Genomic DNA, 19,355 nt, shown 5'->3' with positions numbered 1-19,355 from the left:
TACTACTACTACTACTACTACTACTACTACTACTACTACTACTACTATTACTATTACTACTACTACTACTATTACTACTAACAATAATTCTAGGTGTTTGAAGAGTAGGATACTGTGAGCTAAACATACTCAACCTGTTAATTTATAAAATATATAATTAATTGCTAGTAATAAATAGAAAAAACTTTTGAAAATGAATACCATCTAGACAATTTCTAGAAATCCAAAGGAAAAAATCATAGCCAATAGGAATTAAACCTATGGCACAATTTTTTCATTAAGAACTTTGTGGCATGTATTAATAGAATATAGAAACAGACCAAGTGTGAATTTATATACCGGCAACTATAATTTTATTAAATCCCACCAAATTTTATTTTTACATTTTGCTTTTTACTTTAGGGCATTAGTTAATAACTGGCAAAATGAGATTAGTTTAGCAGCCGGTTAAAATGACTACCTTCTTATTTCAAGTTTATGAAGGTAAAATGCATATAACAGTGCCTGGCACATAGTGAGTTCTACAAATGTACAGTTTTTGTTTTTCTGTTCTGTTTTGATGTTTTTACTCAGCATACTTTATTAATTTAGAGTGTAGACTCCAGAGCCAGAATGCTTATTTATATTCTATTTTTGCTATTTCTAGTTGTATGACTTGGGGCAGGTTACTTAATTTCTTTGTACTTCAGTTTCTTTATGTGTTTAAGTGGGGGAAAATAACATTCTTCGTGAGTTACGAGGATTAAATGAGTTGATAGAAATAACATTTTCGTAATAATGCCTAACACGTGGAAAATGTTATATAAATATTTGCTGTTATTATTGTATGCCAATTCATTTTAATCAGTATCCACGCCTGTTGTAAAAGATAGACACATTCATTTGGTGAAACAAAATCATGTTTCAATTAGAAACATAGTTATGTGGTTCTTCATTATATTTTTAGCGTTACTTAAAAATTACACTGCAGAAATGAAAAATGACAGTAAAATCATTACTGTTCCTAAAAGAATATTCCAAAATGACATTTGGCTACTTTTCAGATTTGTTTGCTGACTTCAGCAAAATTGGATGTTCTATAGATCCAACCACTTTGTGTCTTTTTGTTATTTTAAGATGAAGAAAATAATTTAGGCCAGCATAAAATGTATTACCTATATATTATCTTGTTTTAATATGTTGCTGATGTTAATAATTCATTTTCTTCTAATTTGCTTATTTTGTTTAAACTTGTAATCTCTGAGACTTCTCAACAGAAACTATTAGATTGATGTGTAACAAACCTAACTCTAAATCTCAACTTCAGTAAATAGCCTGTATTGAATATGAGGTCATTGGAATATTTATCAGACTATTATATAACTTACCAGTTTCACAAAACCAAACAAATACCATAAATTCCTTAATGGAATTAATTACAGCTTTGGTCGTCCAGGAGTAGAATGTTATTGCCAGCATGACAGTGGAGCTGCAGTAATCCAGCTCCAGTTCCTGATTAATGAGGTTAGTGAATTGTTTTAATCATTTCTACTTATATCTAAAATATGGCCACTTCTAGTCTTTCAGATTTCTTATATGCATTCACATTTCATTTAAATATTTGAACAAAAATTAATTTATAATGAATCAGAAATAGTAGTAATTCGTTTTAAGGTACCATCATGGACAGTTACATAAATAATGTAAAATATTTTCTCAAAACAGGGTTGTAAATTGAATGGCCTAAGGTAAATGCTTTTGGTAAAAGGTCCTGCATTTAAATTTTAGGGATATTGAATACTGTGTAACATAGAAATCTATAGTAAAATATTTTTTCAAAGATTGAGCTTATTACAAATCAAAGAGTGTTCTTTAATGAATTGCTTTGAAATACAACCAAGAAACCAACAATTCACTCATTAGAAAGTGGTTACTGCCCAGAGTTCTTAAATAACACCCAAATGTGTCACTTAATTGCTTTAAGTAATTGATGTTGCCTTTCTTTTTGAAAGTATAGAAGGAGCTAGAGAAAACAGCATTTTATCGGCATAGGAAACACTGTTTTTGCATATTTTAAGAACATAGGAGCTGCTCTGACAATAGATGTTTACTGCAAGTATTGATAGAGAGGGAAAGCTAGTCGTAGAAGGAAGAAAGAGAAATTGCTTCAGAAAAGGCTCTGATCTCCTTAGATATGAGGATAGATTGTGGACATTATTTTAGTCCCTAAACCCTTAGGCTCCGTGGAATAATTTCTCAAATGTATGCAAGAGAAAATAAATTCCTGAATACCTCTGGCTTTTGATAAATGTTTTATTCATACCAGGGGATTTAAGAAAGGCATCACGGGTGTAAAAAGATAATTATGACAACGTAAAAACCTCCATAAAACTGTAATCCAAATAATTTGCAATTGTCTAGATTTTTCAAGGTCAGAGGATGTGTTTTTAAAAACTTCAGTATCCTGTATAGAACTGTATATTAGGCATTTTAAGATGTTAAATTTTTTTTAATTAAAATGTAGAAAGTTGTCGAAGCCATATATGAAGACTCAGATTATTTTTCCTCCTTGAAAGAATGTTTTATTATGGAATCATTATATTCATGGTTAAGTTTAAAAGTAGTTTCACAGAGAGCCTGTGTACCCTTCTTTTAGCTTCTCCCAGTAGTAACATTTTATATAACAGTAGTACGATAGCAAACCAGGAAAATGACATCAAAACAATACTATTAACTAGACTATAGACCTTTATTTAGATTCTCTAGTTCATATATGGGCTCATCTGTGTGTTTGTGTGTGTAGTTCAGTTTTATCACATGTACAGATGCATGTAAGGACTACCACATCAGGATACAGGTCAGTTCCCTCAGCACTAAGGGAAAATAAAGAAGTACCTTCAGCACTAAGGGAATCCCTTTATAATTGAACTCCTGCTCACCCTCAGTCCCTGGCAACTATTAACCTGTTCTCTCTTTTTTTTTTGAGACGGAGTCTCAGTCTGTCACCCAGGCTGGCATGCAATGGTGTGGTCTTGACTCACTGCAACCTCCGCCTCCTGGGTTCAAATGATTCTCCCGCCTCAGCCTCCTGAGTAGCTGGGACTACAGGTGCTTGCCACCACACCAGCCAATTTTTGTATTTTTAGTAGAGACAGGATTTCACTCTGTTGGCCAGGCTGGTCTCTAACTCCTGACCTCGTGATCCGCCCACCTCAGTCTCCCAAAGTGTTGGGATTATAGATGTGAGCTACCATGCCTGGCCTGTTCTTCGTTTTTATACTTGTGTTAAGATTATTTTTTAAAGCAACATTTGAGCCAATGTTAATAAAATACGGCAAATCATTTACTGTACACCTAAATTTTAGAAATCTTAAATTTATGCTGTTTTTATTCGTATTAAGTATTCTTTTTCTCTTCAGTAAGATTGATCATAGACTTCTTTGGAAGGGCCATTTTTTTTGACCTGTTAAATTATAAATACATTATAAATACATAAAGTTACTTTTTTTTGTTTTAAAAAGTGGAAATCTGACAATTAGGTGCACCTGTTTGCTTTCAGATTTGGAAAACTATATACTGTATAGATGAAGGAGCCACCATAAGAAGAGGTTAGCTGTTACTGCTATTTTGGCTGTATGTCTTCTCTTCTTCCTTGAGATTTTAAGATGTGGTAAACATTAAGAAAGAAGATGTCATGGCCTGATATTTGATGGAAATAAGAAATAGCAGTACAAATCTTTGACACCCTAAATCCTTTTAGTTTCTCTACTTCAAAGTGATGTAGATAAGATGATGCTTTTAGTGAAATGGAGAGAGTGTGGACTTTATGTATTTCTGCTTTCCAGTTGTCATGTCCTGGCAACAGAAGTTACACACTAGGGTAGCTCTCATAAAATTTTGAAGGTGGAAAGGAGTTGGAGAGATAATTTAATATAAATCTTGTCCTGACAGCTGTTTTAATTCTTCTGAGTAGATGAGAAACTCTTATTTTGAAAGGGGGAGACTTTACAATTTCTTACAATACCCTAAAAGATTGGTCTTGCAAATCTTTTTTGAAATTAGTGTAAATTCTGCATGTTACATCTCCTGTCTTATTCTTTCAGTGTTGATGATAGATTTCTAAGTCCTTTGAGGAAAAACATTCAGATGTCTTGATAAATCAGCTCTAGTTTAGAGAGTCTTAATTTTATTCACAATTATCACATTGCATTCACAATTTTATATCAGAATCATCTCAGAGGTTTTTCAAAATATACTTCCATAGGTCTTTGCTCTATGTCTTTGGCCGTTTTCTGTTGCTACAACTGAATACCTGAGTCTGGGTAATTTATAAAGAAAAGTTTATTTAACTTTTGATTCTGGAGGCTAGAAAGTCCAAGATTGCGCAGCTGCATCTGGCTGACTTCTGGTGAGGGCCTCATGCTGCCTCATAACATGGTAGAGAAGCAGAAAGGGAAGCTGGTGCCTGCCAGGAGAGCAAGGAGGTCAGCCTCACTTTATAACAACTCACTAGCATAAGAACTAATCCATCCTGTGAGGGAAAAAACTCACTCCCTCCCTGGAGACTGCATTAAACCCTTCACAGAGGCAGATCTTTTATGACCCAAATGAGGGATGGTTCACCACCTCTCAGCACCACTTCACTGGCAATTAAATTTCAACATGATGCGTTTTGGCATTGCATACCACATCTAAACCATAGCACCCTGGAAATTCTGATTTGTTGGGTTTGGGTGAGAATGAGCCACATAAATGATTCTCAAATACTGCCAGGCCTTTTCTTCCCTATAAATAATAACATTTAGTTGTATCAGATATTTTAACATTCTAAATTAGTCAGATTTCAAACCTTCAGACATGGAGGTTACAGTGTGCCAAATGCTATGTTTATTTCCCGTACCATTCTAGTAGTAGAATTATGATCTGGGTATAGTACTTCCATAAGAATTTGTCTTAAGCCAAATGAAATGAGGAGGTTACTTCATACCATATTTTGCTCTGCTAATCAAGGAAGTATGTATAATAGTTACAAAGTAACTTACAGTCTGACCTCTAATTTTAAATAACTAGATCTTAACCATACTATTCCACTATATTCTAGTATACTTTTGGCTTATAAGATACTAAATTATACTTTAAATTATTGAAGAAGTTAACATATTTACATACATGTAATACATGTACACTTTTTACATCTGCTATTTTGAATTTGAGTGAGGCAAATGTTTCTTAGATCTAAATCTGTTGGTAGAAAGTTTTGAAATTTGGGAAGGAGATATTTCTGGCAACTATTGTGTAGAATTCATGTTTATAAAATATATATGAAATGTGTTATACTTGATTTTTAAGGGAGCTCTTGTGAGTGCCTTGGCTGATGACACCTTACACTTATGGAATTTACGTCAGAAGAGGCCTGCCATACTACATTCGCTTAAATTTTGCAGAGAAAGGTAAGAATTCTCCCAGTTATCTTATGTATAGGATGTTTACTATTATATTTTCTTGAATTTCAGTCTTTGATTTTTTGTGTGTGATGGACCTTATGCACAATCTAAAAACTGATTCAGAAACTTCAAAGGATATACAGTAAAAGCAAGATTGCTTCTTTTTTAGACCCATCTTACTTTCTTCAGGCAACCACATAAATTTCTTTTGTGTCCTTCTGGAAGGATTTACAGTGTATGTATAAAAGAAAAAATCTCGGTATAGCTCCCCTGCTTTTTTTTGCATAAAAGGGAAGCGATTACATATTCTTTCTAGAACTTGTATTTACTTAACATATCCCATAGATTGTTTCATATCAGCACATTTAAATCTCCTGAATCATTTTCATAACTGCATAATATTCTGTTCTGTATAAGTGCCATAATTTATTCAGCCAGTCCTCATCAGTGGACACATAATGATTTTTAGCCTGCTGTTCATTTTACTCTGTTGTGATGTTATGTTACATATGTCTTTGTCTACATATAAGGGTATATCCGTAAGATAAATTTGTAGTAGTAGGTTAGCTTCGTCATAGAAATCTCTTCTAATATGACTTGTGAATTTGGGGCTTTGATTGGAAAAACTTTTTCACCCCAATTTTTTAACCATCGTCCCCTATGTGTTTTTGTAGTACTCTTTTTTTTTTTTTTTTTCTGAGACATAGTCTTGCTCTGTCGCCCAGGCTGGAGTGCAGTGGCACAATCTGGGCTCACTGCAACCTCTGCCCCCCAGGTTCAAGCGATTCTCGTGCCTCAGCCACCTGAGTAGCTGGGACTACAGCATGCACCACAACACCCGGCTAATTTTTGTATTTTTAGTAGAAACGGAGTTTCGCCATGTTGGCCAGGCTGGTCTTGAACTCCTGACCTCAAAGTGATCTGCCCGCCTCAGCCTCCTGAAGAGCTGGGATTACAGGCATGAGCCACCAAGCCTAGCCTTTGTAGTACTCTTAAAGTTTTATTTTTTATACTTAATCTTTGATGTATATGGAACTTATTTTGGCATGAAATATGAGTAAGGATATAGTCCCTTCCCTCAATAGTTTTTAGAGACATATATTGTTTATTTTATATACATGTGTAGTTGTATATATGTATGTATATAATATTTATGTAGTTAGCATTAAAAGCACAATCTTTTTTAATATATATTTTGAGGAAATTTTTAAAATTTTGAATCTTGTAGGAATTCCAAAAGGGAAGTACTTGATACTTTTATTTTAATTTCTAAGGAAAAGTTGATTTGTTTTCTTAAGTGGCTACTTTTTTCCAGTCAAGTTTTAGTTTTTAATGTCTAAAATTTTGATTAAAACCTGTTGACAATAAAGGCGGGAGAAGAGAATGTGAGAACAATATAGTTATAACAACTGTACAGTAGAGGTAAGAAGTGTGAACTTAAAGTAGAGGAAGGAAACCTGTGAGTTCTAGGGCTTTATCTTAGACTGTCTTATTTGATTCTCATGACATTTCATGGAATTAGTGAGAAACGTGGTTTGGGAGAAACGAAACTTGGAATAAGGCAAAGGGTAAAAAGCAAGCATAGAGACTAGAGAGTTGGGAGATCTAAGGAAAAATCGGTACAATCACAGCTAAGTCATGACGAGGTGACTGGTGACTTTTTTGACATAGTAGGTACTTAGTAAGTATTTGATTGTTAAACAGAAAATGGGATATCTTGAAGTTTGTAGTTGTAGTCTTAGGTCTGTCTCTCTATTTCTAACTCTTACTGTATTATGATATCCAAAAAAGGGAACCATATCACATTTCTTTAATTTTAACTTGCACAGTTTTTAAATTAACAGACTTTATTTTTAGAACAATTTTAGATTTATAGAATAATTGAGCAGATACTACAGAGAATTTCCATATACCTCATATACCACCCTCATTCCCCCAACTCAATCCCCCCATTCATGGTGTTCTCTGATAGTAACATGCATTAGTGTGTTAAGTTTGTCACAATTAATGAACCAAAATTGATACATTGTTGTTAACTAATGTTCATAACATAATAAGGTTCACTATTTGTGTTGAACAGTTCTGTGTATTTTGACAAATGCATAATGTCATGTATCTACCATTACAGTATCATGTGGAATAGTTTTACTGACCTAAAAACCAGTATGTGTCACCTGTTTATCCATGCTCTTTCTCTAATCCTCAACCCCTGTCAGCCACTGATCTGTTTCCTGTCTGTGTAGTTTTTGCTTTTTCCGAAATGTCATATATATAGCCATGTGTTGCATAACGATGTTACACTCAGTGACAATTGTATATATGATGGTGGTCCCAAAAGATTATAATGGAGCTGAAATACTCCTATAGCTTAGGGATGTTATAGCTGTCATAACATCATAGCATCTTAGTGCAATACATTATTCACGTGTTTGTAGTAATGCTAGTATAAACTAACCTATTGTGCTACCAGTTGTCTAAAAGTATAGCACATATAATTGTGTACAGTACATAATATTTGATAATGATAACGAATGACTATGTTACTGTCTTGTATATTTATTAGAATATACATTTTATTATTTTAGAGTTTATTCCTTCTACTTATTTAAGAAAAACAGCCTCAGGCAGGTCCTTCAGGAAATATTCCAGAAAGCATTGTTATCACAGGAGATGATCGCTCCATGTGTGTTACTGTCCCTGAAGACCTTCCAGTGGGACAAGATCTAGAGGTGGAAGGCACGGTGAGATTGATGATCCTGATCCTGTGTAGGCCTAGGCTAATGTGTGTGATTGTGTCTTAGTTTTTTTTAAAAAAAAAAAATTTAAAAAGTAAAAGTAAAAATAAATTAAAAATATAAAAAAGCTTATGGAATAAAGATATAAAGAAAAAATATTTTTGTATAGTTTTACATTGTGTTTGTAAGTGAAGGGTTATTATAAAAGGGTCAAAAAGTTAAAACATTTAAAATGTTTATGAAGTAAAAAAGTTTACAGTAAGCTGAGGTTAATTTATTATTGAAGAAAGAAATTTTTTAAAATAAATTTAGTCTGGACTAAGTGTCCAGTATTTATGAAGTCTACACTAGGGTACAGTAATGTCCTAGGCCTTCACAGTCACTTGCCACTCACAGACTCACCCAGAGCAACTTCCATTCCTGCAAGCTCCATTCATGATAACTGCCCTCTATAGGTGTACTATTTTTTAATCTTTTATACTACATTTTTACTGTATCTTTTTATGTTTAGATACACAGATACTTAACCTTTGTGTTACAGTTGCCTACAGTATTCAATATGTAATACACAGTAACATGCTTTCCAGGTTTGTAGCTTAGGAGCAATAGGCTGTACTATACAGCCTAGGTGTGTAGTAGGCTATACCATCTAGGTTCCTATGCTCTATGATGTTCACGCAATGTTGAACTCACCTGCTGATGAGTTTCTTAGAACATAGCCATCTGTAAGTGACACATGACTGTAATTGGAATCATACATATAGCATGTAGCTTTTTTAGACTATCTTCTTTCACTGAGCAATATGCATTTAATGTTACTAGTCTTCTGGCTTGCTAAATCATTTCTTTTTATCAGTAACAGTTTGTATTTCCATTCACCTGTTGAAGGATATCTTAGTTTTTGCTTTTTTTGGCCATTATGAATAAAGCTGTTATAAATATTCACATGCAGTTTTTTTGTGGATGTACATTTTCAACACAGTTGGATACCTGGGAGTGCTATTGCTGGATCATATGCTAGACTATCTTTGGCTTTGTGAAAACTGCCAAGCTGTCTTCCTTAATGGCTATACTATTTTGCATTCCCACTAGTATTGAGTAAGAGGTCCTTTTGCTCCATATCCTTACTAACATTTGGTATTGCCAGTTTATGGACGTTAGCCATTTTAATACGTGTGTAGTGTTACCTCATTGTTACTTTAATTTGCAGTTCCCTAGTGACACATAATATGGGTTATCTTTTCATATTCTTCTTTGTTTCACGTGCTGCTTTGATGAGTTGTCCAGATTTTTTGCCCATTTTTAAGTTGGGCTGTTTATTTCTTATTGATAAGTTTTAATAATTCTTTGTATGTTTTGGGTACCTTTACCAGATAGGTATTTTACAAATATTTTGTCCTAGTCTGTGACTTTTATTTTTATTCTCTGCACAGTGTCTTTGTAGAGCAGATATTTCCTATTTAATAAAGTTTAGCTGATTAATTTTTCTTTCAGAGATTACACTTTTGCTGTTTGTATCTAAAGCATCCGTCACCAAACTCAACATCACTACCTAGATTTCCTCCTGTGTTATGTTGTAGAAGTTTTAGAGTTTTGCATTTTACATTTAGGTCTGTGATCCATGTTGATTTAAATTTTTTGAAATATGTAAGTTCTATGTCTAGAGTTTTTTTCTTTTTTTTTTTTTTTTTTTTTTGCTTATGATTGTCCAGTTGTTCCAGCACCATTTGTTGAAAAGATTATCTGTTTCCCATTGAATTGTATTTGCTCCTTTATCAGAGAGCAATTTACTGTATTTAAGTAGATCTGTTTCTGGTTCTCTATTCTGTTTAAGATAGATCAATTGATCTATTTGTCTGTTATTTTTCTAATACAATCAGCTTTTTGTATCTATGGGACCCACATCTGGATTCAACCATCAGCAGACTGAAAATATTTGGGGGAAAAATAAAAAGATAATAAAAATAAAAATACAAGATAACAATCATTTACTTAGCGTTTAAATTGTATTAAATATTAGGAGTAATCAAGAGATTATTTAATGTGCATAGGATGTGCATAGGCTATATGCAGATACGATACAGTTTTATATAAGGGACTTGAGCGTTATTGGATTTTGGTATCTGAGGGGCTTCTGTAACCAATCCCCCACAGATATGAAGGGATGACTGATTGACTTGATTACTGTATTTTTATAGCAAGTCTTGAAGATGGGTAGTGTCAGCCCTCCAACTTTAGTCTTCTTGTTCAGTATGATTTTGACTATTGTGGGTTTTATGCCTTTTCATATAAACTTTAGAATCAGTTTGTCAGTATCCACACAATAGCTTGCTGGGATTTTGATTTGGCTTTTTGAAAGAGGACTATTGACTTTATTTAGCATTTACTTATTTTGTACTTTTAACATTTTTACGTCTCTGAAATTGCAATGTTTTTATTAATGAATGGTGTCTTATGATTAATTGAAAATGTTTTGTGAATTTTATTAATACTAAATAAAAATAATGGCATACCCTAGAGTCAATAGCATTTAGAATCAGTGAAATATAGTATTTGGTGATTTTGAAATTACATGAAATGACAGTTTGTAATTAATTTGAAGCATTTGTAGTGGACTTTCTGATTATGAGTTTTATGACCTACCAGTGGTTTTCCTTCAACACTTTGAAGTTGCTATTCCACGATTTTCTGCCCTCCTTTTTGTTTGTATGAGAAATTAGTGGTTATTTGAATTTTTACTCCCGTGTGTGAAATGAGTCCTGTTTCTCTGGCTGCTTTCAAAATTATCACTTTATCTTTGGTTTTTAGCACTTCGACAATGATATGCGTAGCTATTATTTTCTTCATATTTATACTGCTTGAGGTTTGCTGAGCTGCCTTTTTTTTTTTTTTTTGAGAGGGAATCTTGGTCTGTTGCCCAGGCTGGAGTTCAGTGGCGTGATCTTGGCTCACTGCAACCTCTGCCTCCTGGGTTCAAGTGATTCTCCTGAGCCTCACGAGTAGCTGGGATTACAGGTGCCCACCACCACGCCCGGCTAATTTTTGTTTGAATTGAAGGCACTATCTCCAAATACTGTCACATTGGGTACTGGGGGTTAGGACTTCACCATATAATTGAGGAGGGCAGCACACAATTCAGCTGTAAAAGACAAGTAGGCTAAAACCAACCAGGATGCAAGATGGAATTTTTTTAAATCAGCAAACAAAAGAAAAAGTAAATATACTTGGAAAGTTGAGGAAAAACATACAATTTTAAATATCCTCCTTAATTAGCATGTAGCTTATTATACCAATTGCCAGATTCAGCTCAGGAATTTGTCTGCTGTATAATTTTTATCACAGGGACAAATTTGCCAATAGTAGTAGCTACAGCATCTCTATCTTCTGTAGCCTGAAAGGAATTGGTAGCAGCAGTATGTCATAGTAGAATACTAGAGGTGTGTACATTACTTACCCATCCTCTGTTACAGATTGAATTGTTTTCCCAAAAAAGATAATCTTGAAGTCCTAACCTCTGGTACCTATGAATGTGACCTTAGTTAGAAACGGGGTCTTGGCAGATGTAGTCAAGTTAATATGAGATTATTAAGGTGGAGACTAAGCTGGTGTCCACATAAGAAGAGGTGAAGAGACACAGACACAGAAACTCAGAGAATACCACGTGATGAAGGAGGTAGAAACTGAGTGATGCAGCTATAAGCCAAGGAATGCAAAGGATAGCTGCCAATACCAGCAACCAGGGGAGAGGCATGTAACAGATTCTCCCCTAGAGCCCTCAGGGAGGGCAGCGCCCTGCTGACACCTTGATCTCAGACTTCTAGCCTGCAGAACTGTGAGAGAATCAATTCCTGTTGTTTTAAGCCACCCATGCTGTGGTGATTTGTTTTAGCAGCTCTAGGAAACACATATCACCTTTGTTTCTCTTCCTTGATATTGGTGAGCCTTGTTAATATGTGCCATTAGGTTTATACATGCAAAAGAGAGGTTCTTTGCTCCCATAAAAACTGAGAATTTGATAAGTAAAATAGATAAGTTGCAGTATCGGAATATGTTCCATTTAGCTTATACGTTGTTTTTTCCTTTAAAGAAGTTTAAATAGGAGCAAGTCATGGGTTGATAAGAAGCTACAACTGTCTTCTAGTCTTTTTTCATCACCATGAGTTAGTATGACCAGTATTCTCAATCACGTTAAGTTTTTGCATAAGTTTATAACTAACGATATGTGAAGCATTTTAAGAGTGAAAACTAAATTATATGTGGACTTTTTTAGGACCTAATATTATTGTCTAATATTTATACCTCTTGATTTATATAATGCTTTATTGTTTGTAAAACCTTTTCACATAAATAATTATTTATTCTCAGGGGTTAAAATTTCCCTTAATGAAATTTTATAGAATATTTTCCCCTGTAAGTATGTTAAACACCTGAAAAGCTGAATCTTGTTATTAAAGTTAATATATTTCTAAAGACATATTTTTTCTTTATTCTAATACTCTGATTTACAGTTTCTATATGATTTTTATTATTTGATGATAGATGCATCATTGTTTAGAGAATAACATAAGTGTGCTTTCATTCTAAAGTAATGAAAGGGAAGGAAAATTATTATATGAAATACATTCATAATCAAGATTTTATAACTTAAATATCAATGGAGAATTCATGTTCAAAGTCCTCTCATGGAAAAAAAACAACTGTATGACAAATGAAGTTAATCTGTTCAGATTCCAGCATAGCGAGGGGAGATTTGGTGCTTATAATGTACTGTAGCAATGAGTTGACACCCTAGCATCAGATTTTCCCAGTATCATAAATAAATGTATATAGAAACAAAAACTCATTTATTACATTATACCCTTATTTTATTACAGTACTGTGCTTTGCATATTTATTATAAAGCTTGTAATTTGCTCAGTATCCACATAAATAGGACATAACCTTAGACAGTTGTAAAAGAGTGTTTGGCTGAGTACCAGCCCCCAAAATATCTATACAGGTCTTAATAAGATTTTGAATTAACTAATTGTACATGTTGAACAAGGAAAAAATTAATCACAGTGTTGAAACAAAGACCCAGAATTATAGTTTCTCTGGTAGTCGCATAATATTATCAAAATACTTTTCTTTGAAAACAGCTTAATGAAAAGTGTACAGGCATTAGAAATGAGAGTGATTTGATGGGATGAAATTAAGGACTAGAACATAGGCATGTTATGGTGCCCAATCCTGTTGGGAAGACGGGGGGATCTACTACCCTGGACCTAATTCTGATCTACAAAGAGAATTGGTTGGTGATATGGAAATGATGAGTCATCTTGGAAATTCTAGGTATAGAGTATCACGTATTCAAGCACAATTTTAAAATAAAAGAAAAATTCTCTTAATATTCAGAGGAAAGACAGTTATGATTTGATAAATTTGAAACCGTTAAAGGAAAGATGTTCAGGCAGTATTGGATCACCTCCTAGAATAAAATTATCCATAGTAAGGAGTCTCTTTGAATACCTTTACCCTTTTCCTTGTCAAAATTTCTCCTACAATTTTGCATCTTTTAATTTGTTTCAATATTGTGATTAATTTTGTCCTTGTTTAACTTGTGCAGTTAATTTAAAATCTTTGTTATACTTATATAGATTTTTAGGGGCTGGTACTCAGCAAAACACTCTTTTACAACTTCCTGACAGGAATTTCTTCTGTCAAGGAAAAGGGGAGATATATTTAAAGAGACTGTTCTAGTTCCAAAAGGACCTTACAATGTATTAAAGGTATAAAAAGATTATATAAAAAGACATTAAAAGATTATATGGAAGGAGGAGGTATATAACCAAAGGCGAATATAAGAGTACTTAGCTTGGCTGGGTGCGGTGGCTGAAGCCTGTAATCCCAGCACTTTGGGAGGCCAAGGTGGGCAGATCACCTGAGGTCAGGAGTTCAAGACCAGACTGGCCAACATGGCGAAACCCCGTCTCTACTAAAAATAACAAAAATTAGCCAGGCGTCGAAGTGGGTGCCTGTAATCCCAGCTACTCGGGAGGCTGAGGCGGGAGAATTGCTTGAACCCGGGAAGCAGTGGTTGCAATGAGGTGAGATCACACCACTGCACTCCAGCCTGGGCGGCAAAGTGAGACTCCATCTCAAAAAAAAAAGAAAAAAACTACTTAGCTCTGCCAATGAACCAATAAACAGGATGAGCTTTTTATTAATGCATGAATAGCTTACATTAGAGATGCAAATGTGTATTACAATATGAGTGAATGTTATTTTAGAGGTTTATATGAAAACATATGATGAAATAATTGAGTTTGTTTTTTTTTTTTAAGAAGACACAAGTCAGTCATCAGGAAAATGCAGACTAAAACGACAACTACTCATCAGAATGGCTAAAATGTTAGTTAGATTGTGATGCAGCCGGAGCTTCTCATAACTTACTATATGAGTTTTAAGTGTTGCAGTCATTTCAGAAGTTTCTTGGGCAGTATTCACATCCTCCATGACCCAGCAATTTTACTCCTAAACATATACCTGTGGTAGGCAGAAGTCTAAGATGGGCCCCAAGGTATCTACCCTTTGATGTGCACATACCTATTCCTTGTTAATTAATCAGACACTTACCTTGGTGAAGGCATTTTGCCAGATGTATTTCAGTTCCCAAATTAGTTGGGAACTGAAGATGATCCTCAGTAGAATACGAAGGATCCTCAGTAAACCTAATATGAAGGAGTATGATAGAAAAGCACATATTGCCCAAAACAAGCTGTTTGTAGGACTCAGTACTTAAGTCTTTTGCTAGGGAGAGGCTGGAGAAAGTGGTTCCTTGTTGTATAGTGGGAGAACAGAATGCTTAACAGAATTGTCCCCTATACAGTATGTAAGTGATTAACTTGGGTATTTAGCTGAAGAGATTTCCAAGGAAAGTATTGAAGGTGCGAACCAATTCTTCTTGCTGCTTTATAATAAAATGCAAGAGGAGAGAGAAATTGAGTGAAGAAGTTTTAAAGGAACCAGAACTTGACAATTTGGGGAATTCCTACTGTGATGCAGCTGGCGAAAGAGAGATTGTTTCTAAAAGTGTGGCACAGAGAAAAATGTGAGAGTGCACCTGTATAATTTTTCACTAAAAACCCCTTAAAGACCAAAAGGTCAGAGCATTCAGTCACACAGAGGGCCCTTTTTAAGAGATTAACAGTGTACTCCACAGATCTTTTCAAGAAACCAGAGCATCTAGAAAGTTTTTAAAAGTATCATCCCACAGGCATTTCAGCAGGAGCCAAAATAGAGAAAGGGTTATCCGAAAAAAGATTTGTGAGTGTGACTTTTGTCTAATGGAGTAAAACCCAATAAAATATATTTAAGACCTGCAAGTTTCTTGAGAAGATTGCATCAGTAGAAACATTGCCAGCTTGGACTGAAAAGGACAGAGAGAGTACAAAATAAAAGGAAGCTGTAGCCAGAAGCAGGCTGATAAAAGAACTCAGCTGCAAATAAGTGGTAACTTACATGAAAAAGGAACAATGATTAAGAGAGTAGATCTTAGACCCACAGAGAATTATTCCTTGGCCTTGAATCCTAAGAAAAATCCACCATTTGCCAAAACAAATTTCAAGACTGTTATGGACTAATAAACTCCTTTTTACCTTCCACTTTCTCTCAGTTTCAATGGGAATTTGTATACAGTCAGCCTTTCATATCTGTAGGTTGTGTATCCCTGGACTCAACCAACTATGGCTTGAAAATATTTGGGGAAAAATACAAATTAAAAAAACTTAGTATATTTGCATTGCACTTACATTGTATTGGCATTATAAGTAATCTAGAAATGATTTAAAGTATATAGGAAGATTTGTGTAGGTTATATGCAAATATTATACGATTTTATATGAGGGACTTGAATATCTTTGCATTTTGGTATTCATGGGGCTCCTGGAACCAATCCCCCATGGATACCAAGGGAGAACTGTAACCGGTAACCTATATCCATCCCACCTCTGCATGCTGGGTGTGTTTGGGAGCAGATAATTTTTTTTCTTTGGTTACTCTAGGACAGAGAAATTAATAGAAAAATCGTATTCCATTGTTGGATGTATCATGACAGTTCTACTCTTTTATTGGTATCTAATTTATTAATATCAATTTTTATATCTGTTCTCCCTACTTCTTGTATTTAAAATCAAAATTCATTTATTTGCTTAAGAATAAATGCTTTAGGAGAATTGCTTGAACCTGGGAGGTGGAGGTTGCAGCAAGCCGAGATCACATCACTGCACTCCAGCCTGGGCAACAAGAGTGAAACCCTGTCTCAAAAAAAAAAAAAAGGCCGAATAGAAACAGCTCCAATCTGCAGCTCCCAGCAAGATCAACACAGAAGGGAGGTGATTTCTGCATTTCCAACAGAGGTACCAGCTCATCTCATTGGGATTGGTTAGACCGTGGGTGTAGCCCACAGAGAGTGAGCTGAAGCAGGGTGTGGCGTTGCCTTACCCAGAAGTGGAAAGGGTCAGGAAACTCCCTCCCCTAGCCACGGGAAGCCATGAGGTATGGTGCCGTGAGGGACCGTGCATTTCAGCCCAGATACTATGCTTTTCCCACAGTATTCACAACCCACAGACCAGGAGATTCCCGTGGGTGCCTATACCACCAGGGCCTTGGGTTTCCAGCACAAAACTGGCCAGCTGTTTGGGCAGATACCGAGCTAGCTACAGGAGTTTTTTTTCATACCCCAGTGGCACCTGAAATGCCAGCGAGACAGAACCGTTCACTCCCCTGGAAAGGGGGCTGAAGCCAGGGAGCCAAGTGGTCTAGCTCAGCAGATCCCATCCCCACAGAGCCCAGCCAGACTGCCTCTCTGGATTTCTCCTCTCTGGGTAGGGCATCTCTGAAAGAAAGGCTGCAGCCTCAGTCAGGGGCTTATAGATGAAACTCCCATCTCCCTGTGACAGAGCACCTGGGTAAAGGAGCGGCTGTGGGTGCAGCTTCAGCAGACTTAAACATTCCTGCCTGCCGGCTCTGAAGAGAGCAGCAGATCTCCTAGCACAGTGCTCAAGTTCTGCTAAGGGACAGACTGCCTCCTCAAATGGATCCCTGACCCCCATGTATCCTTACTGGGAGACACCTCCCAGCAGGGGTCGACAGACTCCTCATGTAGGAGAGCTCTGGCTGGCATCTGGCGGGTGCCCCTTCTGGGATGAACCATCCAGAGGAAGGAACAGGCAGTAATCTTTGCTGTTCTTCAGCCTCTGCTGGTGATACCCAGGCAAACAGGGTCTGGAGTGGACCTCCAGCAAACTCCAGCAGACCTGCAGCCTGACTGTTAGAAGGAAAACTAACAAACAGAAAGGAATAGCATCAACATCAACAAAAAGGGCATCCACACAGAAACACCATCTTAAACTTACCAACATCAAAGACCAAAGGTAGATAAATCAACAAAGATGAGGAAAAACCAGCGCAAAAAGGCTGAAAATTCCAAAAACCAAAATGTCCCTTCTCCCTCAAAGGATTACAACTCCTTGCCAGCAAGGGAACAAAACTGGACAGAGAATGAGTTTGACGAATTGACAGAAGTAGATTTCAGAAGGTGCATAATAACAAACTTCTCAGAGCTAAAGGAGCGTGTTCTAACCCAATGCAAGGAAGCTAAGAACCTTGAAAAAAGGTTAGAGGAATTGCTAACTAGAATAACCAGTTAAGAGAAGAACATAAATGACCTGACAGAGCCGAAAAGCACAGCATGAGAACTTCATGAAGCGTACACAAGTATCAATAGCCAAATCGATCAAGTAGAAGAAAGGATATCAGGGATTGAAGATCAACTTAAAGAAATAAAGCATGACGACAAGATTAGAGAAAAAAGAAAGAAAAGGAATGAACAAAGCCTCTAAGAAATGTGGGACTATGTGAAAAGACCAAACCTATGTTTGATTGGTGTACCTAAAAGTGATGGGGAGAATGGAACCAAGTGGAAAAACACTCTTCAGGATATTATCCAGAAGAACTTCCCCAACCTAGCAAGACAGGCCAACATTCAAATTCAGGAAATTCAGAGAACACCACAAAGATACTCCTCGAGAAGTGCAATCCCAAGACACATAATTGTCAGATTCACCAATAACAAGTTCTGAAATTGAGGCAGTAATTAATAGCCTACCAAACAAAGAAAGCCCAGGACCAAATGGATTCACAGCCAAATTCTACCAGAGATACAAAGAGAAGCTAGTACCCTTCCTTCTGCAACTATTCCAAACAATAGAAAAAGAGAGACTCCTCTCTAACTCATTTTATGAGGCCAGCCATCACCCTGATACCACAACCTTTCAGAGACACAACAAAAAAAAAATTTCAAGACAATATCCTTGATGAAAATTGATGCAAAAATCCTCAATAAAATACTGGCAAACCAAATCCAGCAGCACATCAAAAAGCTTATCCACCATGATCAAATCAGCTTCATCCCTGGGATGCAAGGCTGGTTCAACCTACGCAAATCAATAAAACTAATCCATCACACAAACAGAACCTATGAAAAAAACCATGATTATCTCAATAGATGCAGAGAAGGCCTTCGACAAAATTCAACACCTCTTCGTGCTAAAAACTCTCAATAAACTAGGTATTGATGGAACGTATCTCAAAATAATGGCTATTTATGAGAAACCTATAGCCAACATCATACTGAATGGGCAAAAGCTGGAAGCATTCCCTTTGAAAACCAGCACAAGACAAGGATGCCCTCTCTCCCCACTCCTGTCCAACATAGTATTGGAAATTCTGGCCGAGGCAATCAGGCAAGAGAAAGAAATAAAGGATATTCAGATAGGAAGAGAGAAAGTCAAATTGTCTCTGTTTGTAGATGACATGATTGTATATTTAGAAAACCCCATCGTCTCAGCCCAAAATCTCCTTAAGCTGATAAGCAACTTCAGCAAAGTTTCAGGATACAAAATCATTGTGCAAAAATCATAAGCATTCCTAGACAAATAGAGACAAACAGAGAGCCAAATCATAAGTGAAATCCCATTTACCATAGCTACAAAGAGAATAAAATACCTAGGAATATAACTTACAAGGGATGTGAAAGACCTCTTCAAGGAGAACTGCAAACCACTCCTCAAGGAAATAAGAAAGGACACAAACAAATGGAAAACATCCATGCTGATGAATAGGAAGAATCAATATCGTGAAAATGGCCATACTGCCC

The 19,355-nt window shown here is 35.8% G+C and overlaps 1 protein-coding gene across 1 annotated transcript in view; it reads left to right on the top strand.

Moving 5' to 3' along the window:
- The window catches only part of LOC116463085 (syntaxin-binding protein 5-like), a 184,223-nt gene that overhangs the window by 31,075 nt on the left and 133,793 nt on the right, over positions 1 to 19,355 (top strand). The window contains exons 3-4 of the mRNA XM_032146044.2: positions 1,422 to 1,503; positions 5,329 to 5,429. Of these exons, the coding sequence (XP_032001935.1) occupies positions 1,422 to 1,503; positions 5,329 to 5,429 (183 nt within the window). The remainder of the gene's footprint in view (positions 1 to 1,421; positions 1,504 to 5,328; positions 5,430 to 19,355) is intronic.

The sequence above is a fragment of the Hylobates moloch genome, unplaced genomic scaffold (genome assembly GCF_009828535.3).
Source record: "Hylobates moloch isolate HMO894 unplaced genomic scaffold, HMol_V3 SCAFFOLD_27, whole genome shotgun sequence".
NCBI classification, from domain to species: Eukaryota; Metazoa; Chordata; class Mammalia; order Primates; family Hylobatidae; genus Hylobates; species Hylobates moloch.
Note: the sequence above shows the minus strand (reverse complement) of the source record. Positions and strands in the feature narration are given on the sequence as shown.